The 27,970-nt window shown below is 32.4% G+C and overlaps 2 protein-coding genes across 2 annotated transcripts in view; one reads left to right on the top strand and one right to left on the bottom strand.

The window, feature by feature from the left end:
• The window catches only part of LOC145318049 (twitchin-like), a 34,974-nt gene extending 7,209 nt beyond the window's left edge, over positions 1-27,765 (top strand). Inside the window, exons 10-34 of the mRNA XM_080159364.1 lie at positions 763-919; positions 1,516-1,573; positions 2,298-2,379; positions 2,579-2,711; positions 2,972-3,348; positions 4,140-4,231; positions 4,564-4,635; positions 4,898-4,944; positions 5,643-5,748; positions 6,383-6,461; positions 8,849-8,972; positions 9,574-9,698; positions 16,608-16,749; positions 16,847-16,918; positions 17,310-17,533; positions 21,927-22,050; positions 22,241-22,368; positions 23,321-23,462; positions 24,082-24,219; positions 24,382-24,564; positions 24,668-24,819; positions 25,317-25,376; positions 26,008-26,064; positions 26,906-27,003; positions 27,256-27,765. Coding sequence (XP_080015490.1) covers positions 763-919; positions 1,516-1,573; positions 2,298-2,379; positions 2,579-2,711; positions 2,972-3,348; positions 4,140-4,231; positions 4,564-4,635; positions 4,898-4,944; positions 5,643-5,748; positions 6,383-6,461; positions 8,849-8,972; positions 9,574-9,698; positions 16,608-16,749; positions 16,847-16,918; positions 17,310-17,533; positions 21,927-22,050; positions 22,241-22,368; positions 23,321-23,462; positions 24,082-24,219; positions 24,382-24,564; positions 24,668-24,819; positions 25,317-25,376; positions 26,008-26,064; positions 26,906-27,003; positions 27,256-27,337 — 3,054 coding nt within the window. The 3' untranslated portion in view covers positions 27,338-27,765. The remainder of the gene's footprint in view (positions 1-762; positions 920-1,515; positions 1,574-2,297; positions 2,380-2,578; positions 2,712-2,971; positions 3,349-4,139; positions 4,232-4,563; positions 4,636-4,897; positions 4,945-5,642; positions 5,749-6,382; positions 6,462-8,848; positions 8,973-9,573; positions 9,699-16,607; positions 16,750-16,846; positions 16,919-17,309; positions 17,534-21,926; positions 22,051-22,240; positions 22,369-23,320; positions 23,463-24,081; positions 24,220-24,381; positions 24,565-24,667; positions 24,820-25,316; positions 25,377-26,007; positions 26,065-26,905; positions 27,004-27,255) is intronic.
• LOC145316647 (furin-like protease 2) lies at positions 10,493-14,836 on the bottom strand. Its single transcript, XM_080157320.1, has one exon. It carries the CDS (start codon positions 12,508-12,510, stop codon positions 10,918-10,920), a length of 1,593 nt encoding a protein of 530 aa, XP_080013446.1. The 5' UTR covers positions 12,511-14,836; the 3' UTR covers positions 10,493-10,917.
• Positions 27,766-27,970: the final 205 nt, after the last annotated feature.

Raw genomic sequence — 27,970 nt, 5'->3', positions numbered from 1 at the left:
TTGGAATCTGCCTTGTTGAACATATGCGCCGCCAGCTCGGTGTACACGTCCATGTTCGTTTTGGGTCAAATTTCCAACTCCTTCCCTGTCGGGCCCTACTGTTTGTGATTTCTTAAGGCTCAAAATCTTGAAAAATCGACCTCATTTCGGCTAGGATTGAGCTAAAATGGATTTAAACACGGCAAAATGTGTGTCTCAATGAGCCTAAGACACTCACAAAATTTGGGGTCAAGATTCCAACTCCTTCCCTGTCGGACCCTACGTTTTGTGATTTTGCGTATTAAACCACCGGCGCATTTGGAATCTGCCTTGTTGAACATATGCGCCGCCAGCTCGGTGTACACGTCCATGTTCGTCCAACGATTTTTTTGTGCTAAAAGGTCATTACCTAAGCTTTCTATAGTGGGGTCAAACGTCCTGATTGGTCAAGTAGTTTTGACGCTATGGCCGTTTAAAAAATGTCCGGATTTATGTGCCGCACCCTGTATATGTATACTCCAGCTATTTATTATTTTAATATTTGGTGATAGTAATTATATATGAAAGTATATAATGGAAACAAATATTGTTAACTAAATGCATCTTTTACAAAGATAGGGTTACATTCGTAATGAAAAGGTATTCGGTAAGGGGCATATTATTGGGGATAGGATGAACAGAACATGGATGATTAATGTAGTTCTAGTTCTGTTAACTTCTTGTGAAAGTATTAAGTTAATGGAATAGTTTTCTGTCATAATTTGTGCAATAATATTATTTTAGTTTGATAAGCGAGTCGAGTGTGAGGTAAAGAGTGAGAAGGTGAGTCTGATCTTCCGTACCTGCGAACTTGATGATTCTGCACAATATTCCTGCCAGATTCTTAAATTTGTCAAGCCTGGAGAACAGGAACAAACTGATTCATGTCTTCTCGTTGAAGGTTTTATTTTAATTTTATTATTGCAATAATTCTTAAACAAAATTTTAACTATGTAATTTATTTATTTACTTAAGGGAAAGGGAGAGGGGGTACGGACCCAGGGATAAGGTATAAGCAACAACCGAAATAAATCTAAATAAACCCCCAACGACAGCCGAAAAGGTTTCGTGATTTCTTTCCGAATTAATTTCATTGTCGGTACGCGTACGGACCAACCACTTTACATATTTGAAAAAGAATCATTAATCATATGACTTTTATTTTGATTTTCGCGGAAAATTGTCTGAAATGCAATGCTTATATTTTTGTTATTGAAATATTTTTAAAAATAAACTTTTATTTTGAATATTGCCTCTACTAAAAGAAAATCTGACTAAAATTATTTATCCTTGGGCTAATGTTATGCCTTAGTCTAGTGATTTCCAGCCAACAGTAAAATTTGTTTAATCAGAGGTTGGCCAGGCAAAGTTATTTTTTACTAAAATATTACCTCATCTCTTTATATTTAAATCATAACATCATTATCTCTAAGTATTTTCTTTTACCCAAATATTGACCAAACTGGAAAAAGTATTCTAATTAAATTTTTATTTTAGAATACCCACATACATTTACAAGCAAGCTAAAAGGACAGACAGTTGTCGAACATGACAGGTAACTTCAAATATTTTATTCAGAATCTAAGTAATTTGTAAACCTTAAACATTTAACAAATTAAAAAATGACAAAACCTTCCTAAATTTAAAATGTATGATGTTGCTTGGAAACATTGATTCGAAATTTGGGCTTTTGTTTTATCTTTCATTACGCGATCTTCATAAAAACAAGGATGACAACATCCATAAAAGCGAAGCACTGAAACGGTAGGACAAACGGACATTAACACTTGTATAGTGTCAGAACTGAATAATCAGAATATAAATGTATAAGAGTCAATACAAAATTGTAAGTAAATTTATTTAAAAAATGCTTGTTACAGGATAATGTTTATGGACATACTTACATTTTTAGGACTTGATTATAGAGTTGCTTCGCTTATAACATTATACTTTGTTGTCCCAGGAATCAATATACCAAAAATCAGATCAATCGGATGAATTGTTGTTAAAAAAGTAGAAAAATCAACATGTTTAAAATGGACGCACGGACATTCTGGTAATAATTATAGAGTTGCTACGCTTTCTAAATCGTAACTAACTACTACAGGAATCACCATGCAAAGTTTGAAATCGATAGGACAATTCCAACATGCCTAAATTAATGAAAAAAGCTATCTGTCTCGGACGTACAGACGGAAGTACGGACGGACGTACGTACGGACCAACCCTAATTATAGAAAAGCTTCGCTTTTGAAAATATTTTTCTACAATTTTAACAGAGCTGAGTTTGAGATTGATGTCGAGGCCTCAGATGCTGAGGTGGTCTGGTTTAAAAACGGAAAGAAAATCAACCCTGAACAGGTTATTTTAAAGTTTTTTTTTATATTATAACTTATAATCACATATTATATTATAAGTTATTTCTTTATTAAAAATGTTTTGTAAAACCCCTATACAATTATTCAAATTACAAATGCAAATATGAAATAAAGGCTTCTTTATGACTCAAAATTTTTGTCAGAAGTACTTTTTCTTTAATTTTTTTGTTTTATAATTTTAGGATCCAAGGTTTGAGATAATTGTTGATGGTAAAAAGAGAAAGTTGGTATTGAAGGATGCTCACTTGGAGGATACTGGAGATATTACCTGTAAAACAAATACTGATTCCTCTTCATGTCATCTTCTTGTCAAACGTAATTATCCTTATATACTAGAAATTAATTTTTACTTGAGCAACAACTAAAGAAAGGGCAAGCATTAACAGAACAATATAACTTATTTTAATTAACTTTAGAAATTATTTGGTAAACATGAATTTACTATAGTTTGTTATTAAAAGTAAACATATCTTTTTTATCAAGATACAGTCTATGCTGCACTTAAATAAATTTTCAAAGTGGAGGAAAAAAACACTTTTTTCATCTATTTTTTCACACTTTATCTATCTGTATAGATGAGAACATGTTCCTGAAAGGCCTGGACCAATTTACTGATGGGGTTGAACGAGAGGAATGTGTTTTTACTGTGCATGTCAAGGATCCAGGTGCACCTGTGGATTTTTACTTCAAAGGTCAGAAGATTAGCAAGAGTGACAACCGCTGCATGTACTCCAACATCGGAGATGGTAAGCATCAGCTAGTTGTCCATGGACTCAAGATGGAGGACATGGGTCTAGTTGAGGCGAGGACGCCATCTAACCGTGGAAACGGCGTCGTCACCAGCTCTACAACCCTGGATGTAATAAAAGGAGAGGAGAGGCCAGAAATAGGAGATACAGGACCAGTTACTGGAGTTGCTTACAAGGACTGTAATTGGAATGTTCCCTATAAGGTAAATCATTTAAACCTTGTTTGATTATTTTGAAAATGTCACAAATGGTATTTACATCTAATATTTTCGTCTTTTTGTCCATCTGCAAAGTTTTAGGGCACGCGTGATTTTCTCCTATTCAAGATAGACGGCGTAAATTTTATGTCATCATTTCCATCATTATGGAGCATTTTTTACTATAAATAACCATGACAAAAGATTGCTTTTAATTGAGTTAAAGATCTATAGATATATATATATACAAATTTTTAATCTTTCTAATAAGCTAATAAAAAACCTCAAAGAGCTGCCTTATAGCATATTGCTCTGATTGCCATTTTTTTCTTGATTTCAATATATTTTAAGTTACTTTCATATGAGCTTGAATAAATTAAAATTCCATAGATTAAATGACAATGAAATATAGAATAGTATAAGGTTTTTAGTGCACTCCTAGTTAGTATTCTTTTTAAATTGTCTCAAAGTAAAGAGAGCTCTTGAGAGCTTTTCATTTAATTTCTGTATATGATGTTTAAAATTAAGGTTAGGGTCAAAGTAGACACCTAGAAATTTTATGGCTGGAATTTCAGATGCATTGTTGACATAAGCAATAGGTTTGATAAGGTCAGGATTAGGATTACTTGCACCAGAGTTATTCTCATAGATATATAAATGAATATCATCCCATTGTATTGATCCTTAGTTAGAATGGAAAACTGTAAATTTAGTTTTATCAGGATGTAGAGAGAGCTGATTGGATCGAAACCATGCAGAATTTTTTTGCAATTCATTATTTACATCATTTTGTTTAGATAAGTGGAAAGATTCAGTCAAAGATGGAAATTATTGTAATTAAAGATGGAAAGGAGTTAAAACTTGGACAAGATATCAATGTTTCAATCACGTAAGCATTCCAAATATTTTCTTAAAAAGCTATTAGATCTAGAACTTAGTTTTATTTTTTTAAATCTTTTTTTTTTTAACACACAAAACCTCTCAATGTTCTGTAACGCTTGTTTATTTCGTAAATAGTTCTGTTGTTGCAGTTTGACGTTAAAGGTTCAAATTCATGCTAAAGTTAAAGAATATCTTTGAAAGCTGAATTTTATACTTTTGTCTTATCCCTATTTCCTTGAAATTTATTTTGGTTCAATTCCTAGTATCGTTGGCTCAGAAATTGTTTTACTTGTTTTTATCTTTATTTATTTATTTTTTACTTTTTTCTATGATTGTTAGAGATGATAATATAAGTCTGGCAGTGATTAATCCAAGAAGAGAGAAGAGTGGAACATACACAGTTATACTCAGGAAATTAAAAACATACACTATACAAAATACGCATTTTCAGCTATTGTAATATGTACTGTACTCACAAACATTATACATGTAAGACAATAAACAAATTTACTTCCTAATCCAAAACTTGTATGCAATGTTTATACTCATACTTTTAAATAATCAAATACCTGAAAAATGTTATTAAAATAATTGATGTTGGTTATATTTCAATGATTACATTTTGTATTCACTCAAAGAGTATGTAATGTTTTTATTTGTCTACTTTACTTAGAAATAATCAAGGTGAAGACAGAAGAGATATTAATGTTAATATTATGGGTAAGTTTATCAGTAGCGAAGCTACTCTATAATTCACTCTGGATAACCGTCCGTGAGTCAGTCAGTCCGAAACGCTATGGGAGTAACGTGACGTAACGGCCCCTACTAGATATAGACAGCTGAAACTTTAAGTAAATATTCCTTGACATATGCTCATCTAATATATTATATTATTTTGTCCATCTGTATGTTACTTGGGGTGCTATTTTCTCGACTCCTTTTCAAGACAGACGACTGAAATTTTCAAGGATTAAATCAATTTTTATTTTACATATTTTCTTCCTAGATTATGAAAATCTAGGAAGAATTATTATCTTAATGCTTTAAAAGTCCATAATTAATACATTTTTAAAAGGTTTCGTGAATAAAAACATTGTCAAGCAGAAATACTAATATGTACTTAAGTTTAATCTTGGATAACTTTTATAAAAAAGAAAATGTGATGTTCTTTTTTGTAGAACCCAAATTATTTTAGCTAGAACCAATTCTTGTCAAAATTTAAAATATTTACACAAAGTAGAAAAATGAGAGTAAAGCCAAGTAAAGGTGATGTATAGGGATAGGTTTATTTAAAATAAAGTCAAATATATAATATTCTATTTATTGATATCAATATAGATTTTAAAAAGAACACAGTAAATTAAAGATGAACCTCTAAAAATAACTGCATGCTATTAATATTGTCTTTTCTTTTTCAGACAAGCCAACCCCTCCGCAAGTGTGTAAGGTTACAGATGTATTCCATGATAATTGTCAGGTCAACTGGAAGGAACCAATTGATGATGGAGGAACTGAGATTACAAGGTTATTTTAATCTTAACTTAGAATAAAAACAAGAACGAAACGATTATGTGCAACATACTGCATCGTTGATTTTATTTTTTGTAAGGGAAATAATAATAGGTATCTAAAACTGCAGTAATACTTAACGTAACTAAAAACAACAACGAAAATGAAAAAAGAACTATGCATAAAATAAGAGGGGTTGGCTGCAACGCATTGCCGCGCTATTGGGGCTGAGGCTGGTGGTGGCTTAGGGTAGGGTTTGGTGTTGCTTATATTTTCTCCATACCGCTCAGCGTTCTTAAACCTAAGCTGTTTGTTGCGTCTGCGAATGCACTCTTGTGTAAGCTGTTTGGATGCGTGCGGCAGCGGCTCCAGCTTATATAAAGTGGAGTAGCTGCAGCAAGGTTGAGGCTGGTGGGTAGCTTAGTCAGCCGTGAATATGACAGAATTTTAATTTTGTGACTGTGGTTGAGTCTTATTGGGTGGCTTAGTAAGCTGCGCGGTTGAATTTAACTTATTGTAAGCCATGCGACTGAGAGTGACTGTAAAAATTTGTAAAGCAGTATTTAGAACAATTCCTTCGCAACTATAAAGAACTTGAATTAGTTATAGCTGTTTCTATATTATTTTCATCACAAAATTTTGCCTTTAGATACATTATTGAAGCTTTGAATACAACTCTTGGAAATGATTGGCACCAAGTAGCTGAAGCTAAGCCATCTGAGAGAAAGGTAAACTTTTTATGATTTAGGTCAAGATTTCGAAATTTTAAATTAATAAACATTTCTATTAACCCTTTTCTTTCATATTTCTACTCTTGTTTCTCTCCAAAACCATGTTTTAACCCAGAATTTTTAGTAGCGAAGCTACTCTATAATTCACTTTGTTCGTAACGCTATGTGAGAAATGGTATTTACTTAGCTCCTATAATAGATAGAAGGCTGAAATTTCTTTTTAAAAATCCCATCAATATGGAGCATAATTAAGTACTAGGATGTGTGTCTGTCTTTTTGTCTCTACTGAATTTTTTTTTACAAACTTGAACGTAACATAGATAGGTATCGTAGAGACTTGAACGCAACATAGATATGTAACGTATTATATTTTTTTAAAAACCAAACATTTTTAGGGACTTATTAAAGAGACTTTACCCTAAGAAAAAAAGTATCTGAATTTAATAAGCAGAATATAAGTCTAAACAAAATAAAATGTAAATTTGAGGCTAAATTGCTTTAATACGGGATTATGTTTTTTATCAGACATATATATATATATATTTCTAGGGCTTTATTATAGAGATACTTCGCATAAAACATTTTCCAAAGAATAATTATTCCAAAAATGAGATGAATGGGATAATCAGATCACATAAAAACTTTTTGTCAAAATACAAACATGTTTTGAATAGTAGTACGAACTTTTTGGTAACGATTATAGAGTTGCTACGCTTTCTAAATAGTACCAAACTGTCACAGGCACTGTATAAGGTAAGTAAGTAGTGATGAAAGAAAGAAAATAAATCGTTAAACCTATTAAGTAATTTCACATTGTGTGTCGGTCAGACGGTAGTACGGACCTAGTATATATGTATATAGAGTAGCTGCCAATACCACTTTTGTGCGACGGTTCATAAACACAGTTTTAAAGTTATTGTTGATCAAAGCAACGCATGGTATTGACATCCATTAAAGAAAAATTAAAACACATCAGAAATAGAAAATAGTAATAATGAAGAGGGAGGCAGAGATTTAATATTGAAGAAACATGATATTCTCTATACGTCGGAACAAAAAATATAATTTTCACCTTTTGTAACTTGTACTATAAACGGTCCTACCCCAAACGTAGGAGTCCCAAACGTCGGAGTGGACAAACGCAGGAGTCCCAAACGCAGGAGTCCCAAACGTCAGAGTGGACAAACGTCAGAGTGGGAAAAACGTCGGAGTGGACAAACATAGGAGTGGACATTGCTTAAGTAAAACGCAGGAGTGTCCGCTATTTTAATAATATGACAATTTAAAAAAAATTTTATACACCTGTCTACAAAATAATGGTTATGGCCGCAGCGCTCGGCCCCCTTGCCTGCTTAGCCGCAGCGCAGCGGGGGTGTTGTATAAAAAATTTCAAAATTGAAAAAAAAATCAAAATTTAAAAAAAAATTGAAAATTGAAAAAAAAATCAAAATGGAAAAAAATCAAAATTGAAAAAAAATCAAAAATAAAAGAAAAATTAAAAATTAAAAAAAAATTTGGGACTCCTGCGTTTGTCCACTCCGACGTTTGTCCCAAAAATCCTGCGTTTGTCAACTCCGACGTTTGTCCCACTCCTGCGTTTGTCCCACTCCGACGTTTGGGACTCCTGCGTTTGTCCACTCCGATGTTTTTCCACTCCTACGTTTGGGACTCCTACGTTTGTCGTGGAACCCTATAAACAGGGTATTTATCTTCCTTTTAAGCCATGCACAATTATAAAGATTATCAAATCAAAATATACGAATTAAATTTGTCTGAAATCCAAAAACTTTAATTTAAAAAAGATATATACATATTTATAATACAAAGTAGGACGATGTCTGTCTGTCTGCCTGTTTGTTCGTTTGTGGCGAAGGATCTCGCTAACCGCTAAACCGATCGGGTTCTCCTTAACAGGGTAGCTTCTCATAGGTCCCAGGAAGGTTTATAACTATTTTGGGGGAGGGTACCCTCCCAAGAGAAATCGCTCCTAGAAAAAAAATACCCTAACTAAAATTTTTTTTTAAAACTTAAATAAAAAATGGGGTGGGGGGGAGGGGGCACCAACCCCCATCCCCCAACCCGCATAAAAAAATTAATTTTTTTAATCTTAATTTAAAAAATGGGTTTTGGAATTAAATTCCCGCCTCTCGAGTGCACCAAGAGGCTTCTAGGGGCAAAGTTGTTAGTATGTTTTAAAAGGCCAAGAAATATATCAGCATATTTTAAAGTTACCCTGTTGATATTTTTAAATTAAAATTGTATATGTATCTACTATTAAGATATCTGCAAATTTATTAATTATCTTTTTACTTGCTATGGACTTATTATTATTCTTGTTTTATATTCCTGTCCCAGGTTTAATAGGAATTTGTATATTTTTTTAGATGTATATTGATGGATTAGTAAACAAGAACAAGTACAGGTTCAGAGTTCTTGCCATCAACAAGATTGGAAAGTCAATGCCATGTGAAATGAATGGGGATGATATACTTATCAAGGATCCCTGGGGTAAGTTTAGGATTTCTTGGTTGAATTGTCTTAAAACAACTCAAAGATTCAAATATGATGGCTATTTCTAATTTATACTAAAAAGATTAGGTAAAGATATAATTCTAAATACAATTGTCTAAAGTAGAAGGATGTATTGTATGAAGTGTTAAAAGTTTCCTTAGAAAAGAAATTGCAAATTTCATGTCTTCTTCTGTAACCAAGAACTTCCCCCCTTCATGCAAATATCTGTGCACGCTCCTTGTTAAATATGAAAAGATATTTTTCAAAACACACAGAGATCTTTGTCTTGGTGCATTTTAATTTATTGAACTTCAAATTCATTCATCCATAAAACCTAAATGTTTAAATACAAAGTAATAAAGTTCATGTTAATATGATTATTATTTTTGAATTGAAATTTTATATTAAAATGATTATGCATATCATAACTGTCTTAGAATAATTGATGCTTTAATAACTTAAAAGTAATAATTTTTGAAATTGAATATTACTTTTAAACACTACAAGGTTTTACTTTTTAATCTAAGTATTTCAGAAATAAATTTAAAAAAAATATTAAACAAATTTAAACTTTCATAATTTATGAATTAATTTAAAGACGAGCCATCTCAGCCAGGGCGGCCAAATATCCTGGACTGGGGACCTGGACATTGTGATTTGTCCTGGGAGCCACCAGAATCTGACGGAGGAGCACCTATCACGCATTACATCATTGAAAAAAAGGTCAGTACAACGAAAACGGTTTCTAATTTCATTTTCTTGTAAAAAAGGTTTATAAAATCAAAATCAATTAGAAGTAGACTGAAAGTAATACTAATTGATATCTTCTTTATTAACCGAATACACAACAATTATTCCTAACATCTGAAGGGCTGTTTCCAATCAAATCTATGTTATAACTTAATAACCATATCCATTATACATGATCACTTAAAGAAACTTAATAAAATCAAGAACGAGGACAAGATTTTGCTACTTAAATTGATAGTTAAAGGATTCCATTTAACCATGCATCTTTTTTTTCTGCTTCATAACTTTTAGCTAAATATAGATATGCTTTGCTTATAATAATAATCCGAATCGTTCTAGGAATCAATATTCCAAAAATTAAGTAAATAGGATAATTAATAATTATATCTGATAATAAAATATGTATAATCAAGAAAGCTTATTCAATTATGTTACATTTTGGTGATGATTATAGAGTGGTAAAGCTTCCTAAAGAAAACTGCTAACGAAATTATCTTGCCTGGTTTGAAATCTATGGGAAATTTCTATCGTGTCTAAATTAACGAAAGGACCTTAAATTGAGTTCTACAAAGCTATTAGTGAAATTTAAGAAACCATAATTAAGTTTGTACAAGAAAAAAGTTAACTAACAATTCCTCGAAATTATTTTGAATAAGCGTTTTTTTACATTATACCTTAAAATCCTAATTGTTTAAATTTTTCGTTTTTATTATTGTTCAATAGAAACAGAATTAATTGTTTATGTAGGTGGATACAAAAATGTCAAGTCATATTTTAACAATTTATTATTTCAACATTCCTCATTGAAAAATGCACAGGGTGTATCATTATAGGAAAACTAGAAGCAAACAATAGATTTGTACTAAAACATAATGGGTAATTTTTCTAATTATAAATGTCTGCTAACAAAATTAGTATAAAACGTACATTTAGACCTAAAACGAAGAAATAAGGTAAAAAAATATTTGATCTCCAATTTTGCATTTTTCTAACTGAATTATGATATAAATATAATTTATAAATAACTAAAGATCTGGATGAATACGAACTGGGATAAAAAAATAACTATTTTACATCATGGGTCTACATAAAGAATAGTTTATGATTTTCATTGTAAGTGAATGTAAGTAAACATGTGTTGCTTCATTCTCTTCTTATTTTATATTTTAAGACCCTAATGTTATAAATTAATTTACTTTTTTCTTTTGGATGAACTGCCGAAAAACGGGGGAAAGCTTGGCTGGAAACTTGACTGAAACACTGATGAAAGTGATGGGAAGGGTGAAGCTTGTTGCTGTGAAGGAGTGGGGATTTGTGGGGATGAGATCAATGAAGAATGTCTTGGTATTCTGATAGGATTATGTTCTGTGCCATACCAAATCATCTGCCACTTGTGAAGGATTCCCTGGCCAGCGCGTGCACTACGCTCAGAACCTGCATTTATTATTTCTAAACTCCAGGTGCCGGCTGTGGGCTCGCCCCAGAAATGGACGGAAAGGAAGGGCCATTCGTCAAAACTCGATCCAAGGGTGTCTCGTGGCCTGGGGAAGAGGAGTGTAGATCTTGTGCCAGAAGGAGAAGTCAGGATAATCATTAAGTTTCCGCGAGGAGAATAATTCAGGCTGATCTTACACTGAACATGTTCAAGGTGATTGACAACATTTAATGTTCCAGCACAACCATCTGTACTTAGACTTGTCTTAACTGATCTTCCAACCTGTTCTGGCAATGGTAGATCACTGGTAATGACTGCTGACTGGCACACATGCTGTAGTGGTACATTCTTCCATCGTTCAGCCAGGTCAACCATAGCACCAGCATCCATTAGACCATATCCAAACTTGTGATTATACTGACGACCAAGTCCGTTGTTTAACCAACCTGTTTCTCTGATCAATGGTCCAGGTTTGCTAGACATGACGACGAGGTACTGCATATCTCTCCATGTTAGATTTGGGTTGGCCTCTAGAGCGAGTGCACAAACCCCAGCAGCTATTGGGGCTGAAGCAGATGTTCCTGTGTGTTGATCTGTACATATTTTGTTAGGTCTAAGTCTAGCATCTTGGTCCACTGTGGCAATACTTGCATCTGTACCTGGAGTGCCTGATGAAAATGTTGTTGCTAAAGTTGATGAGCACTGTTCTAAGTACCAGGGTTTAAAACCTGCCTGGCTGGCACTTGATATTGATAATGTGAAAATAGAATTAGTGTAACCGTCACAATTACAATCATCTACAAATCTGCCACCATTACCACTTGCCCAGACAAATATTGAGCCCTTGCCATTTCTTCCTCTTGTGACTCCATTTAGAAAAGCACGTTTAGCCAATGGGCCAGGACCATCCACGGTTCTGCCATCATCTTCGGGGCCCCAGGATGCTGAATATATATCAATATGGTTTGGATTTAAGGAGAGTGCTCTTGCCTCAACAGCATCATTCACAACACCATCCAACATTCTTACTCCTCCAATAGATGCATTGAAAGCAATTCCAACACCACAAATACCGTTGTTGGCAACAGCAGCAACCTCACCAGCACATCTGGTGCCGTGCTTGTTATCACCATTGTCCTGTGGCATAGGGTCAGGGTCGCTATCATTGATGTCAGTGGACGCAAACTTGTCGTAGTTTTGCGCAAGGTCAGGATGATTGTGCTGAATACCATCATCCAGAATAGACACAACAACTCCTTTGCCTGTGTATCCCTTGTCCCATGCTGGCCGGACATTCATATCCGCACCATCTCGCCCTCCACCATTGATAAACCATTGTGCCGAAAACATTGGGTCGCTAAAACGACTCACCTGTCTGCGCTCAATTGTCGATTTTTGGGTGCCACTTCCGTCGCCGCCATTCAAGTCTCTAAATATTTCATCCCATATATCAGCTGTGTCTGCGCTAAAATAATCTCTTGTAGCCTGATAATCCCGTTTGACTCGATGAAGTTCCTTTTGCTGTTCGAACCACTCGACTTCAGGATCATTTAGGAGCTCTAGCGTTTCCAAATTTCTCGACTCATTCGCCGACCGCTTCGAAATTCCGCGGTGCTCGAATAGGAAGTAATTTTCCAGGTCACCAATCTGACCAGCATAATGAAATCCATACTTCGCTGCGAGTTTTGTCGCTCTTAACTCTCCTGGTAATTTATTTTAAAATATCCGATAGAAATTATTCATGACGTTTTTGTTTTCATTCAATTGTTAGAGAAGCCAGTGAAATTTTTATCTCTGTGATTTTTAATTGAAAATTTTGGAATTATCATGATGATAATTGCTTTTAAAAAAATAAGAATAGAAACAAATATAACTCCCAACTTAATTGATTAAAAAACAATTTAGAATGAAATTTTACAAATAGTTTCTTTATCTGCAAACAAAACTAAAATTGTATCTATTATGATGAAAAAAGCAAAACTAAAGTTAATTGCCCATGAAATAAAATCTATGTGAAACTAGGGACAAAGAATTTATCTTTTACAATTAAAATTTTGAAAAATATCAAGTTATAATTAATTGGCTCTCGTTGGTTTTATGTCAATTTAGAACTTAAAATGTACTTTGATTTTTTTAACATTTAAAAAATTATCTAGGATGTCTAGGTGCTCTAGGTACCTCTCAAAAACTTTTACCTCTTCGCAAAGCTATTGGTTTTTCCAAATCAAGTAATTTGGGGTTATTTCAATCAAAAAAATTTAAATGAATATTTTTTTGGCGGGGGGGTGGCCCGGGGGGGGGGGTGGATTATTGCCATTTCTCTCCCTCTATTGAGATTTTTAACCCCTCCAAAACAAATTAAAAAGCTTGGAAGTCCTTGATCTAGTTTGTTTCCAAAGGCTAGAATCTAAAAGCAAATATTATTAGAATAATGCTAGTTATAGACAAAACTAGAAAAAAGAAAGAATGGGCAGGGAAAAAGCAAATGTTTTGTTGTTGTTATTCAAAACTTTGTTTCACTCACTCTATCTGTCTGACTATAATGCATTTTTAAATTGTAAATATATCTGCATGTTTTTTATGGACAGAAATTTAAGATTTTAAAAATATAGCTATACCTTATAAACTAAGCTACATAATTGTTCATAACAACAGTACAATAATATTATCACTAGAACCAATCATATGTTGCAATTCAAAAGTTCTTATTTTTTATTCTATTTTATGTTGCCTATAAAAATACAACTATTGTAATCTAATCTTTTTTTGAATCCTCCTTTCCATTATCTCTATATTAAATAAGAAATTAATTTTTAATGTGTCTCAAAAAAACATTAATTATATTGATTTTTCATACTGGTTTAAATTTTCATTTACTTATTTTAAGCATTAGATTAAAAATAATAAAAATATGATCTTTTTATTTGGAAATACATTTATAATAAATAATTATAGGAAATCTTCGATTTTGAAAATAAACAAAATATAAAGCTACTAAAATATTATCAAAAATTTTAACAACAAAATTAAGCTTAATATGTTATATTTTCATCGTATAATTTTGTATTATAAAATCGTGTCTTAAATAAATATTAAATAATACTTTATGTAGTTACAACTTAAATGTATTTGCATAAAAGTTTATAAAACGTAGAAAAATTTAAGGTTTTCCACAAATAGATTTTATCGTGTAAAAGCAAATGAAAATGAAAATTGAATATATGATAAAATGCATAGAATGGATGGTTGCAGATGTATGTTTGCATAACTTGGTCACACCAACAACAAATCATCAATTTTCAACAAGGAAATTGCAATCACTGGATTTGCATCCTTTATCTTTCTCTCTCACTTTTAATATTATAAATCTCATTCTTCTAACTCAAAAAACACAAAACCATCTTTTGCACACAGCTAAATCACAATATATTTTTTTTGCATCATGTACGCAAGCTTACACGCAAATTTTAGCTTCTTTAATATTTTGCTAAATCTATTCCTTGAATAAATAGATGTTTGGATATTTTAAAATTTTCCTGCAGGAACAAAGACGGCGAACTGGTTGAGATAGGAGCTTGCCTGGATGCCTGTGTTGGCCAGTATTGTGGCCAGGAATAATATAACCGCACCCCACTCCATCCTTGTCTCAACTACATAAACATTTGTGTTGATGTTGTTGATATGAATTCTCTCCAGAAGCAAAGTAGCCTTCTTCAAAACAAAAACTCCCCCCCCCCCCTCTTATTTCCCTCCACAACAATACCAACCAACTTCTTGCTTTCATAGTCGCCATCAACAACAACATTTTTGGTCTCCACTGCTTGCCCCTATTATAACCATAGGCTCATCTTCATCACTCCCTCTTTTCTGCTTGCATAATCAGAAAGAAAACTTCTCTTTTTAGCTCACCACAATCAGGAGGGATAAAGAGAAAGAGAGACATTTGACGTCGCGTATGCGGCTAGTATTCGTCGTGCCTCTGTCACTTTTCACTTTGTAAGTGGGGACATAGCGCAGTCTCAGAACAGCGGGGTTTTTAAATTCTAAAGAAGCAATTGATATTATTTTATTTTTGAATGTTATATTTATTATTAATTCTTTTACACGGCTTTTATACGATAGAAGAAGGGAACAATAAACTACCCAAAGCCTATTCTAAGTAATTTTAGAAAATTATCTAATTCAATTAACAGGGACTGCACATGATTTGAGCTGAAAGGTAGAGGGGGGGGGGGGGGGAGAAAACATTTAATGTTCATAGGTCAGTAGAATCTAAACAAACAAGTATCAGTAGCATATCTAGTAAATCACATTTCCCCCCTAAGTCGGACGGACATAGAAAGTAAGTTATATAAAAACTTCGCTACAAAACAAGTGAGATACTCAACTTGACAAAGAACAAAAAAAAATAAAAAAAGTGGTAAATTTAAAGGTCTAAAAATTATGTTTGGTTTTATGTGCCTGACTGAGTCTTTTCTTTCAGATTGCTAAGCCTAAAATTATGGCTCAAATTTATTTTCAACCAAATTTTATAAATAATAATATAACTGTTTCGATTGCAGCAAAGCTTTTCTATACTTTATATTTCCCCATTCGACCCTAACTATAATAGAAATCTAAATTTCTGTTTTTTTCAATATTTACCAATAATTATTTGTTTTAAAATTAAATTTTTAAAACGTAGCATCCCTTGATTGCTCTAGATTTTAAGTAAATTTTCTCTTCTATATATTATAATTGTTGAGGGCCACTTATTAGAATTGTTATTATATTTAATAAGTATGTAGACATCAAGTGGCGTGCACAGTTTGTTTGTTCAAAGGGGATATAATACCGACTAGAAGAGAGATGTTATTTCAGGAGGGTGACAGACATATGATTGTGAAATAAATTTTCCAAGTAAAAGCTTTGCTACAATCAGAGACAGTATGCATGTACCTCTTTAACGGATATCTCATATAATTTATTCCGGCATTTTAGAATAGTTTTATCGATTTCAAACTTTGAAAGATGGTTTCTGTAACAGTTAGGAAAAATTTAGAAAGCGTAGCAACTCTGTAGTTAATAAAAGAAATCCTTTTTTTTTAATGTGTTGCTTTTTACCCTTTCTCATAAAAGTTTTTATAAAAAAAATATTTTGGACACGATAAGGCACAATGTTATAGTAAAGCATCTCTATAATTAAGAAATAATATTAAAATATGTAAATGTTGGCATCCTGTATTGAAGCAATTTTTGATGCATTAACCTAGAATTTTCCTTAAGACGTATAAATGATGTTTCATTTCTTCAGTATTTAAAGTGCATTCACTCTGTATTTGTCAATGTTCGAAAGTTTACCTTGATGGTCTTCGCTTTTATGGATGTTGTCTTCCTTGTTTTAATACAAAGAATGAAATTATTTTAGTTGAAATTAATTATGTAACGATGACATGAAAATTATTTAGGAAAAGAGTATGGCTATGTGGGAGGAGGGTAGAGTAATGAAAGTTGAGGAGTGTATGTTTAGCCAGGGCAAGTTCCATGGTACCTGTCCAGTTCTGGTGGAGGGAAATGAATACATGTTCAGGATTAAAGCGGTCAATATTGGTAAGTTAGACACCACTATAATTAGATAAGGTTATAAAAAGGATGGAAAAAAAAAATTTTTTTCTGTACCACAGTAATAATAAAAAATATATTCTAGGATCCAAAGGTCAATGGAATTATTCAATACCTTCCGAACCATCTGACACCATGATTGCTAAGATAAGATATAGTAAGTTTTATCTAAACATTTTCTTATTTTTTAAAAAATATCATGACAACATCCATAAGTAACAAAGCTAAAAAATCGTGGATTGACACAGTCGAACTGCCATTTTTTTATATACATGAATTGAATATGCTCAATTATAATGGTTATGTTGTCTTGAAAAATCAGAGGTCTAGCTTTAATAGCGGCTGAGTTAACCCCACATTCCCCATTGTTTTACCTACTAACGGACAGACAGACGTATTGAATTTTAGTATAGCATCGCTCTAAAAATGATGTTATTCGACTAGTTAATAAAATAAAGTTAACCTTTAAAACTTTATAAAGTTATGTATTTTTTTGTATTATGACGCGTTAAATTCCATTTATATTACAATATATCTGATATTTTCAGTTAAAGCCTTTTTGCACGACCCTGGTATGTACGATATTGAAATCAAGAAAGGACAATGCTTCCGTTATGATATCTGGTTTGGTGGGGAGCCTCCGCCAGCTGTCACATGGGAGAGGAAGGATGGAATAATCAACTCTGAAACAGATCCTGCAAGAATAACTCTGGAGCTCATGGCAAAGAAAAAAGTTTATTGTGAACGTAATACAGTTCTGACAGTTAAGAAGGTATTAAGTAGCAAAGTATTATATTCTATATACTATGAGTAAAATGTTTGTCTATCTGTGTGTTATTACAATGATACAAATGGACGAACAGACCGCCCTAATATATTAAGTAGTACGTTTTTTTGTCTGAAGCTAAAGGTCTTGAAAAATCTCAGATTTGGTTATAATTTTTAGGAAGCTTTATAAATGTCTTTGGTTGTTTTTCTTCTGACCTCACCGGCGCCTTCCCTAGAGTTTAGGGACAAAGCAACTAGTAGTTTTATAAAGTAACTGGTCTACAGTAAATGATAGAATTGAGATAGAAATCTTATGTGGAACTCTTTTGTAAGAAATTTTGTAGTAAATGTTTTTGAAAAATCAAATTAAATATTTATGAAAAGTACATGAATAATTTTCCAAAGAAAATATGATACCCCATGACAAAGAATTGCCAAAAGCGACTAAAACTAGTAAAACTACATTTGTAATTGGCTCATAAGTGTTGTAACAGGATTTTCAATTTGGTCAAAAATGTAACAAAAATACTTATAACGATGATTCATTCTAATCTTAAAATGGGGAATTAAATAATTTTAAAATTAGAAACTTGATATGAAAGTTTACAACAGCAGCATGTAATTGTTTACCCAAAGAAAAGAAAATCCCTCCATACCATGAAGGGCGATTAGACAGAAAAAGAAAATTATAGAAAAAAACAAGGATGACAACATCCATTAAAGCGAAGCTCTGAAACGATATGATAGACGAACATTAACTTTTGTTGAGTGTCAGAACTGAAAAATACAAAATATGAAAATATAAGGTTTGACAAAATTATACGTAAATTTGTTGCAAAACTTCTTAAATACAGAATTCTGTTTAAGGACATACTGACATTTTTAATACTTGATTATAGAGATGCTTCGCTCATAATATTGTACCTTACTGTAATAGGAATCAGTAATCAAAAAATCAGATCAATCGGATGATTTTATCACATAAAAAATTGTTATTAAAAAAGTAAAAAAAATCAACATGTTTAAAACGGACATTCTGGTAACGATTATAGAGTTGCTACGCTTTCTAAATCGTACCTATCTACTACAGGAATCACCATGCAAAGTTTGAAATCGATAGGACAATTCTAACATGCCTAAATTAACGAATAAAAGCTAACTATCTCGGACGGACGGACATACGGACGGACGGATCGATCCTAATTATAGAAAAGCTTTGCTTTTAATATTTTATATTTACGGACATACATAGGGGAAATTAGAAAGACAAGTGAAAAAGGTTGTTTGAAATAGCTAAAGTAACCTAATTTTCTTTAATTTAAAAAAGCCAATTACGTTATATACTTACTAACGGTTTCGCCCCTAGCCTCTAGGGGCTATTCCCCAGGAGGTTTGATCAAACAAATTTTTCGTATTTTAGATTTAAAAGAAAAATTTAAAAAAAATAATTTTTTTTTGGGGGTGGTTAGTCGACCCCACTATTTTAATTTTAGTTTTAAAAATAATAAAAAAATTAGGGGGGTTGGGGGTGTCCCCCCCTCCCCCCCCCAAGAAAATAGTTATAAACCTTTCCGGGACCTGTGAGGAGCTACCCTGTAAAGAAGAACCCGATCGGTTCAGCTGTTAGCGAGATCCTTCGCTACAAACAAACAGACAGACAGACATCGTTCTACTTGTATTATAGATTATAATACAAAGTAGAACGATGTCTGTCTGTCTGTTTGTTTTAACGAAGGATCTCGCTAACCACTGAACCGAACGGGTTCTCCTTAACAGGGTAGCTTTTCAAAGGTCCCAGGAAGGTTCATAACTATTTTGGGTGAGGGTACCACCACCCTCCCCGGAGAAATCGACAAAATACAAAAAAATAAAAAACGCTTCCTTGCGGACATTTTTAAAATTGGCTAATAACATTACACCATATATCGGCAATTTTTTTTTTTTGGTAAATAGCTGATTGTAAAAGTGATTAAAGAGAAACAATTTTACGTGTCCCTAGAGGCCTCTAGGGGTGTAGCCGCTAGTTATCATTATTATAGAATTTCATTTTTAAAATTATAATTATTTTTTATTCAGATTATTATTTGGTTAAATAAATCTAAAACAAAAAATATCTATCAATCTATCAGATATGCACAAATTTGGACCAGTCTATTGAACCTTTAATCAGACTTGTAGCTTTTTTCTATTTCTTTCTGTAGATGATTTCTCTCTTCTTTTCCCAAACTTTTATATTTCTCTATCTCTCTTTCTCCTCTATAAAGTCTCTTTATGCAAACAATAGATGAACAATAACATAAAATATTATGTAAACCCGGCCCTCTTTCATACAATTTCCAGTTTTTAAAAAATGATATGGTTCTATACACTGAAAGACGCGCACACATATGTCTCTGTCTCTCTCTTTCTATCAGCCTAAGCAACAAATATAAGAACCATCTGTTCTCTCTTTTCTTTCTTCTTCTTTTCTATAATGTGTGTATTTGTATAAGGTTATAATAACGGTGAAATACTCGGACCATCCGTTAGCTTTCATCATGGTGTAATCTCCCTTTTCATCATTTCTTTCATCATAGCCGCCTCTCAGTTTTTCTCCCCACTTCCCATTTTAAGATACTATTTATAACCCACTCCCATCTCCAATCTTCTTAATTCCTCCCCCTTGTATCTTTAATTTTTTCTTTGACCCTCCCTCCCTCCATCTTCCATTCTTGTCACCCCCACGACTTTACTTTGTAATTGTTGAATAGACGCGACTCTGATTGGGGTTGCGCGCCGACGACGCTACGAACACGTAGATGTTGTTGTGGTTGTGTTGTCGGCTCAATTATAAATAAGCCCTTTAAGTACAAAAACACCTTCCCCTTATTCAATAAAACCCTTACTTTTGCGTACAGCTTACACCTGCCATTGAGACTTTATATCAACCACCACCATTATATAACAGAAATTAGAAATTTTTTGGTGTGTACACTACGTAAATGACGATGTGGTCTTGTGCTTTGCTGTTCTGTGGTTACATACAATTTAAAATAAAAAAAAATCCATGTGAAATAGATTAAATATTAAGATAAAGTTTATTTGATTGCTCCGAGAGGTGGTTCAAATAAGAAATTAATAAAAACCTTAAGCTCGAATCACATCAGAATAATTTCAATTAGCTTGGGATAGAGGACAACCTCAACAGCCTCACAATTATTCTTAACAGCTACTTTATATTAAACTTATATTCTGCTTATTCAGTTCTGACACTCTACAATGTTAATGTTCGTTTGTTCTACTGTATCAGAGCTTCGCTTTTTATGAACGTTGCCATCATTGTTTATTTACATTCTATAATATCTAATTCGAAAGGGGTAGTTTCACGAAATGCATTTGAACTTAATTTAGTGAACCGCATATTTTTTGCTAGTTAATGGGTTAAACTACATTTATATGGCATATATTTGAAAGAATTTCAATTTTCTACCACGTAATTTTCAAGTCTTGATATTTTAAAAACTACATGGTAGAAAATTGAAATTCTTTCAAATATATGCCATATAAATGTAGCTTAACCAATTAACCAGGAAAAAATATGCGGTTCACTAAATTAAGTTCAAATAAATTTCGCGAAACTACCCCTTTAACAAGTTTGATATGATTTTATGAAATGCATATGAATTCTTTAATCAGTTGACTTATCTTTCGCATTTGTGAAATTTTACTGCAAACTTGATCATGCATAATAACATTTGTATTTGCTAAATATTTTACATTTTAAAAGATTATTCAAAGATTTGTTTAATCTTCTTATTTGTAATAACTTTTTATAAGTAAGCTACTTTTTAATTTCCTTAGTTACATTATGAGAGAAATGTGATTTTCACGGCTGCTATTTAAAATAGACAGCTAAGATTTTCAGTGAAGATTCAACCTTGCGCATTTAGTCTATACATTGTTTTGTCTTTCTGTCGTTCTTGTTTCAAAAGACAAAAATACAAAATTTTAAAAAAATTCGGGATTTTGTTTAATTACTTGCATTTTCTCTCTATTTTTCATGACAACTCAACATCTGCTCTATAACTTACTTTGTCCGTTTGTAAATCCATGTTTTTATGCTTTACTTGTCATGCTTTGAATATAAGTATTACTCAATAGACGTATGCATATTCGAATAAATTGTGTGTTAATTGACATATGTTTACCTGCCACGCATTCATGTTCGTTTTTGTCTTGTTATATATCAAAAAAAAGAACCAGTCTTTGTATTTTGACATCTTAATAAGACCAGGTTACAAACAATTAACAATTGCAGAAAATTTTATAAGAATTTGGTTTACTTCATAGCTTGACCGTTCTTGTTATAAACCAATTAAAAAAAATTTATGAATAAATTTATCGAAATTTATTTTAAGGCTGACCGTGAGAAGGACAGCGGGAAATATACTATCAGGTTGACATGCGAGGGTGGAAATTTTCAAGCTTCAGGATTTGTCAATGTTCTGGATGTTCCATGGAAACCCAAAAATCTTGTGCCAGGTTAATAGTATTACTTTACAGCTTAGTTTTCATAAAAGTGTATGTTCTATGGAGCATAGACACTCTTATTATGTATGCAAGTAACGCTCGTTTTTCTTTGAATTCATCTGTAGTTTTAGGCTGGAACTAGATAAATAAATTTAATTTATGTAGTATACCATTTAATTAAATGATTATACAATTATATTAGGTGAAGTAAGAGCAGAGCATGTAAAATTAAACTGGGATAAACCCGACGATGATGGTGGAACTCCCCTCTTAAGATATCTGGTTAAGGTTATGGACTTGGAGTATAATCAATGGATAACTGTTTGTGAGGTAAATATTATTCTTCAGAAACAATAAAGCATAGAAACAAATGAATGAGAATCCTTATACTAAAGTAACATGATGTTTGTTTGTCTGTGTATCTGTGTGTCTGTCTGTACCGAAGGATCTCGCTAACCGCTGAACAGATCGGGTTCTCCTTAACAGGGTAGCTTCTCATAGGTCCCGGGAAGGTTTATAACTATTTTCTTGGGGGGTGGGACACCCCCAACCCCCCCAAAAAATGAAAAATCCCCCCCCCCGAAATTTTTTTAAAAATTTTGTAACTAAAATTAAAAATGAGGGGTGGGCCCCCCCCCAACAAAAAAAAAATATTTTTTGCCCCCCCCCCCCCCCAATTTTTTTTACTTTTTCTTTTAAAATCTAAATAAGAAATTGGGTTATTAAATTCGACTATCTCCTCCTCAAGTGCCCCTAGAGGCCTCTAGGGGAGTAGCCGCTAGTATATTATATAGTATTATATTAAATTCGTATTGATCTTTTGAATCTACAAAAAAATGATAAGTCTAATGGGTTCTTAAGGGATAAGAAAATTAACGATCAACTGTTTGTACACTCCAATGAAGACCAACAAAAGCACGCATTTTGTAAATTAAAATGTTTAGTTGAAAAGTTTGGACATCTACTTTAGTTTGCAACCAACCAAGTGAAATTGTTCTAAAATATTCTAAAAGTTTATAAAAAATAATGTGGTTATTAAACTTTGGACACAAGTGTGATTTACAGAATTTTTGTAAAAAAATTTAAAAACAAACATCTTTATAATGAACGTACCGAATCATTATGCAAATTCTAATCGAAAGGGCAATTCTAACATGCCCAAATAAACGAGGAGAGCTATCCTTTAGGTGCTGACCATAATTATAGAAAAGATTCGAAACCTAACTTTTCAAAATAGATTGACGTACGTTTGTTTATCCTCTGATTTGTATTGTATATTTAGGTAAATGCTCCCACAACAAATTGTACCGTAGACAACCTGAAGCCAGGACATTTGTACAAGTTCCAGGTTATAGCCATCAACAAGGAGGGAGAATCACTACCAGCAATAACAAAGGATCCTGTCTGTGCTGAAAATCCGTACAGTAAGTTGTTAACACGCAACCCATCTTCTGTAAAGTTTTGTTTCCCTGACTATGTAACTATGAAATGCAGGTTGTTTGGCTAAAATGTTTTTAATGGAATATTTAGAAATGAATTTATTTCGTTTTAATTTCTTATGTTTAACTTTTTAATTCATTCTCTCACCCCTAATTTATCCTTTCATTTCATTTAAAATTATTTGACATCACTGTTGTTTTGTCATCATCGTGAGTACAGCTCATGTATATATAATGTCATAGACGTCCAAGGGGCGGGGGGGTAAAGGGGTGATTACCCCCACAAAATGAATTTGGGTTTTTCAATTTTTACCCCCCCCCCCCAAAAAAAAAAAAATGCCTCTATGAAATAAAGATTACCCCCCAAAAAATGAGCTTGGGGGTGCCGTAGGGACCCCCAAAATGTTTATTTTCAAAATTTTACCCCCCCCCCACAATAAAAAAGCTGGGACGCCCCTGTATAATATATTTTACATAGTACCATAATTAATTTAGCCCAATATATATATATATTTAGTCCTGTTTTATCCTACAAACTCTCATAATTTCTATATAACAATTTTCAAAACCTGACGGAATCCAGTAGAAATTTTTCCTTTTTTAGAACCCCCGAGTGAACCAAGAGAGCCTGGAATTGTTGATTTTGACAACAAATCAATAACATTGAGATGGAATAAACCTAAGGAAGATGGAGGACGACCTATAACTCATTTTATTATACAAAAGAAAGATCAGTTTGGAGGTAATTAGAAGTAAATTCATGAACTTCAATATGCCTAATGACTTTTCTATGTCTATCATGCTATAGTGTGATTAAAGTTTCAGTAACTGTTATACAGTTCATTTGTCCGTTTTATATCCTCCACCTTTCGCAATTATTAATTGAATATTTTTTTATTGTAAGGATGGTTTGATGCCCTGATTACAAATGATGATAATTGCTCAGCCACTATTGATGATCTGGAGGCCCGAGTGCCAGGACTCAGCGAGGGCAAGTGGTATCAGTTTAGAATTGTAGCGGTCAACAAAGCAGGAGAATCCTGGCCAAGCTACGAGACTAAGCCACATCTGTGTAGACACAAAAATCGTAAGTTGTAACTTTATTTTTTTACAGAATTGAAAAAAAAGTTATTATAAACTTTATATGTTTTATTACCATAGTTTCGACTCATATTGTTTATTTAAATTAGTATCACCAAATATCGAGAAGGGAAGTGGAGGGTCAAAATCTGTGAAGGTGAACAGGTTGACCTGCTGGAGAATAAATGTGAAGGGAGAACCTCCTCCAGAGTTCACCTGGTTCAAGGACGGTCAGCCTATACACACAGATGATAAATATTTGGTAAATGTTTAGTTTACATCTTTTGCAGTGTATATGCAACAAATGAATTAATTCGAAAAAAAACCTTTCTTAAATTGAGCTTTTTTGGAGGGGGAGGGGGTGGGGTGATACATTAGTATATACTAAGACATCTTCCCACAAAAAAACAGCTAAAATTAAGAAATAGTCTAGTTTTTAGCTGATTTTTAAAATTTACATTTCATGGATTCTTTCATTGCAAAGTTTTTTGATGAAGTGACACATCAGTGCTTTGTAATGCGATGGACCGGGATTCAAACCAATAACTTTTTCAACGAGTTTTTCAACAATCGCGGGTTAACATTGCACAGTAAAACCAAATTAAGCGTAGAAATGTAACCTACAATAAGTAATTAGGTCTCTAATTTATAAAGAATTTTTTTATCATCTTTTGTAACGATTGCTATTTTTCAAGAATTTTTTCTTTTTCTTATCTTAAAGTAACACAGCAGAAAATTTAACTATTTTTTTTGTATAAGATTGAACGTATGGAATACCAAGGTGGAGCTACAGCAGTTCTTCAGATTCTTAAAACTCAGGTAAATATAGATCTTAAAGTAGTTTGATTTTTTTATCTGTCCGTTAAGATCTCTATATCCATAGAACCAATTGAGTTCACCATTTGAGGGAAGCTTCCCCAAGGTATGCCAATTCTAGATTAAAGCCTTGTATCAATTTTCTTTAAAACAGATGCATAGCAAATAATTTGTTTCATTGACGAACTGCAGAACAGCTGGTTAAACTAATAAACTATTGGAAGAAAAAATGTATGGGGCTCTAAACAAAACAAAAAAAACAGAAATAATAATAGTAAACTTAGGAGATACTTCCAAGTTAGTCTTAGCTAGAACCACATTCAATCACGCGGCTTGAAGAAGCCAGACCATTAGCTGCAAGGATTGTAGAAGCCACTGCCCAATGTTTAATTTTTTAGCAGCAAAGTAACCGCCAGTCTGATTTTCTATGCCACCGTCTGATCTTACTCTATTAATCACCAATTAAAAAAAACCCTGGCATGACCATATACCATAAATTCTTTTTATATGTAAGACGACAATCTTTTTCTTACAAGAAAGGTTATTTATGCAAGAAAAAAAATTCTAAATATATATTGTTCATACTAAAAGGATTACTCTAATAGAAATTTGCCTTAATTTTACTTTAATTAAGATGGAAGATGCAGGAACTTACAGATTACAAGCTAATAATAGAAACGGCTATGACAAGGTAAAACCAGCATATATTAGAATCAAATACTGGATAAAAAAAGTTCTGAGCCATACTAGGAAATGTTTGTCGTATCATAGAAAATTGTTTACTAATAATGAAAATCAAAATCAAAGGAAAATTTCCCTTTATATTGGCTCGGTCCGTTGTTCATCTAACGGGTTAACCAATTAAGATCTAATTCTATAATTAGGCTGATGTTGATCTGATAGTACTTGAGAGTCAACATAATACTGAGTGTGACATATTAAATATTTATAATTAGGTTGATGTTGATCTGATAGTACTTGAGAGTCAACATGATACTGAGTGTGACATATTAAATATTTATAATTAGGTTGATGTTGATCTGATAGTACTTGAGAGTCAACATGATACTGAGTGTGACATATTAAATATTTATAATAAGGTTGATGTTGATCTGATAGTACTTGAGAGTCAACATGATACTGAGTGTGACATATTAAATATTTATAATAAGGTTGATGTTGATCTGATAGTACTTGAGAGTCAACATGATACTGAGTGTGACATATTAAATATTTATAATTAGGTTGATGTTGATCTGATAGTACTTGAGAGTCAACATGATACTGAGTGTGACATATTAAATATTTATAATTAGGTTGATGTTGATCTGATAGTACTTGAGAGTCAACATGATACTGAGTGTGACATATTAAATATTTATAATTAGGTTGATGTTGATCTGATAGTACTTGAGAGTCAACATGATACTGAGTGTGACATATTAAATATTTATAATAAGGTTGATGTTGATCTGATAGTACTTGAGAGTCAACATGATACTGAGTGTGACATATTAAATATTTATAATTAGGTTGATGTTGATCTGATAGTACTTGAGAGTCAACATGATACTGAGTGTGACATGTTTAAAAATGCTTCTCTGGATTGTAATTGTACAGCTTCCTTCAGGTGAAGTTTGTTTACTAAATATTAGGAATACAAAACAACAGGTTTTAATATTTTGTTTTTATAAGTCAGTATTTCACGTCGGATGTTTTTATTTTAAAAATTATATTAAAGCATTTTTCATTGATTTAATAGCCATACAAAAGAAAAGTTGAGGAAATCAGACGTAGTCACTCTGAGCCAGATTGACTTAAACATCATAATTTTATCTATTTATCTTTTTTATTACTTAATTGACAAAAATAAATAATTTAGGACTTCTGATTTGAAACCAGAGCAACAAATAGCAGTCATGTTTGGAGACAAAATAATTTCAAATGGACACACCATGGCATAGTTATTGTTAAAATTGGCACAGTTTCTTTTAGCTGGTTTGCTTTTATTACCACTCCCCCTCACCCCAGCATATTTGAATAACTTAATTCATATTTATGATGGCTCATTATATAACCCAACCTTTTACTTTTTCCCCCTCTCAGAATCAAGATTGTAGGTGGAAGTATTGTCAAGTTGCAAAATAGCGAATTTCGTCCAAAAAATTTATAAGTTATATGATACACCAACTATGTAAATACATATTATTGTTTTTAGATTTCTTTCAGTATAAATTTACTAAAATTAACATAAATAGTCTTACAATGTCTTTTCAAATAAAATAATTATCCTTAAAAAAGAAATATTATTAAAAAGCTAAAGTTACCATAATCTATATTGTTATAGTATAAAAAAACTTTAAATATCCTGAATAAAATAGATTCAATTTTATTAATAAATTCTTATTTTTTCGTTGTTTGTGATAAAAACATCGATAACAAAGACCAAGATGGATGACGTATCAATTTAAAAAAATGTTAATTAGACTAATGCCATAAAGGAAGTAAATTTATGGCCATTTTTAAAAATTGCTTTGCTAATGTCACGCATATTTAGCATTCATTAAATCATATATAGACCTTTGATTCGAAGTCCT

This window comes from Acartia tonsa, chromosome 4 (genome assembly GCF_053477335.1).
Source record: "Acartia tonsa isolate MP-2025a chromosome 4, ASM5347733v1, whole genome shotgun sequence".
Taxonomy (NCBI): domain Eukaryota; kingdom Metazoa; phylum Arthropoda; class Copepoda; order Calanoida; family Acartiidae; genus Acartia; species Acartia tonsa.
Note: the sequence above shows the minus strand (reverse complement) of the source record. Positions and strands in the feature narration are given on the sequence as shown.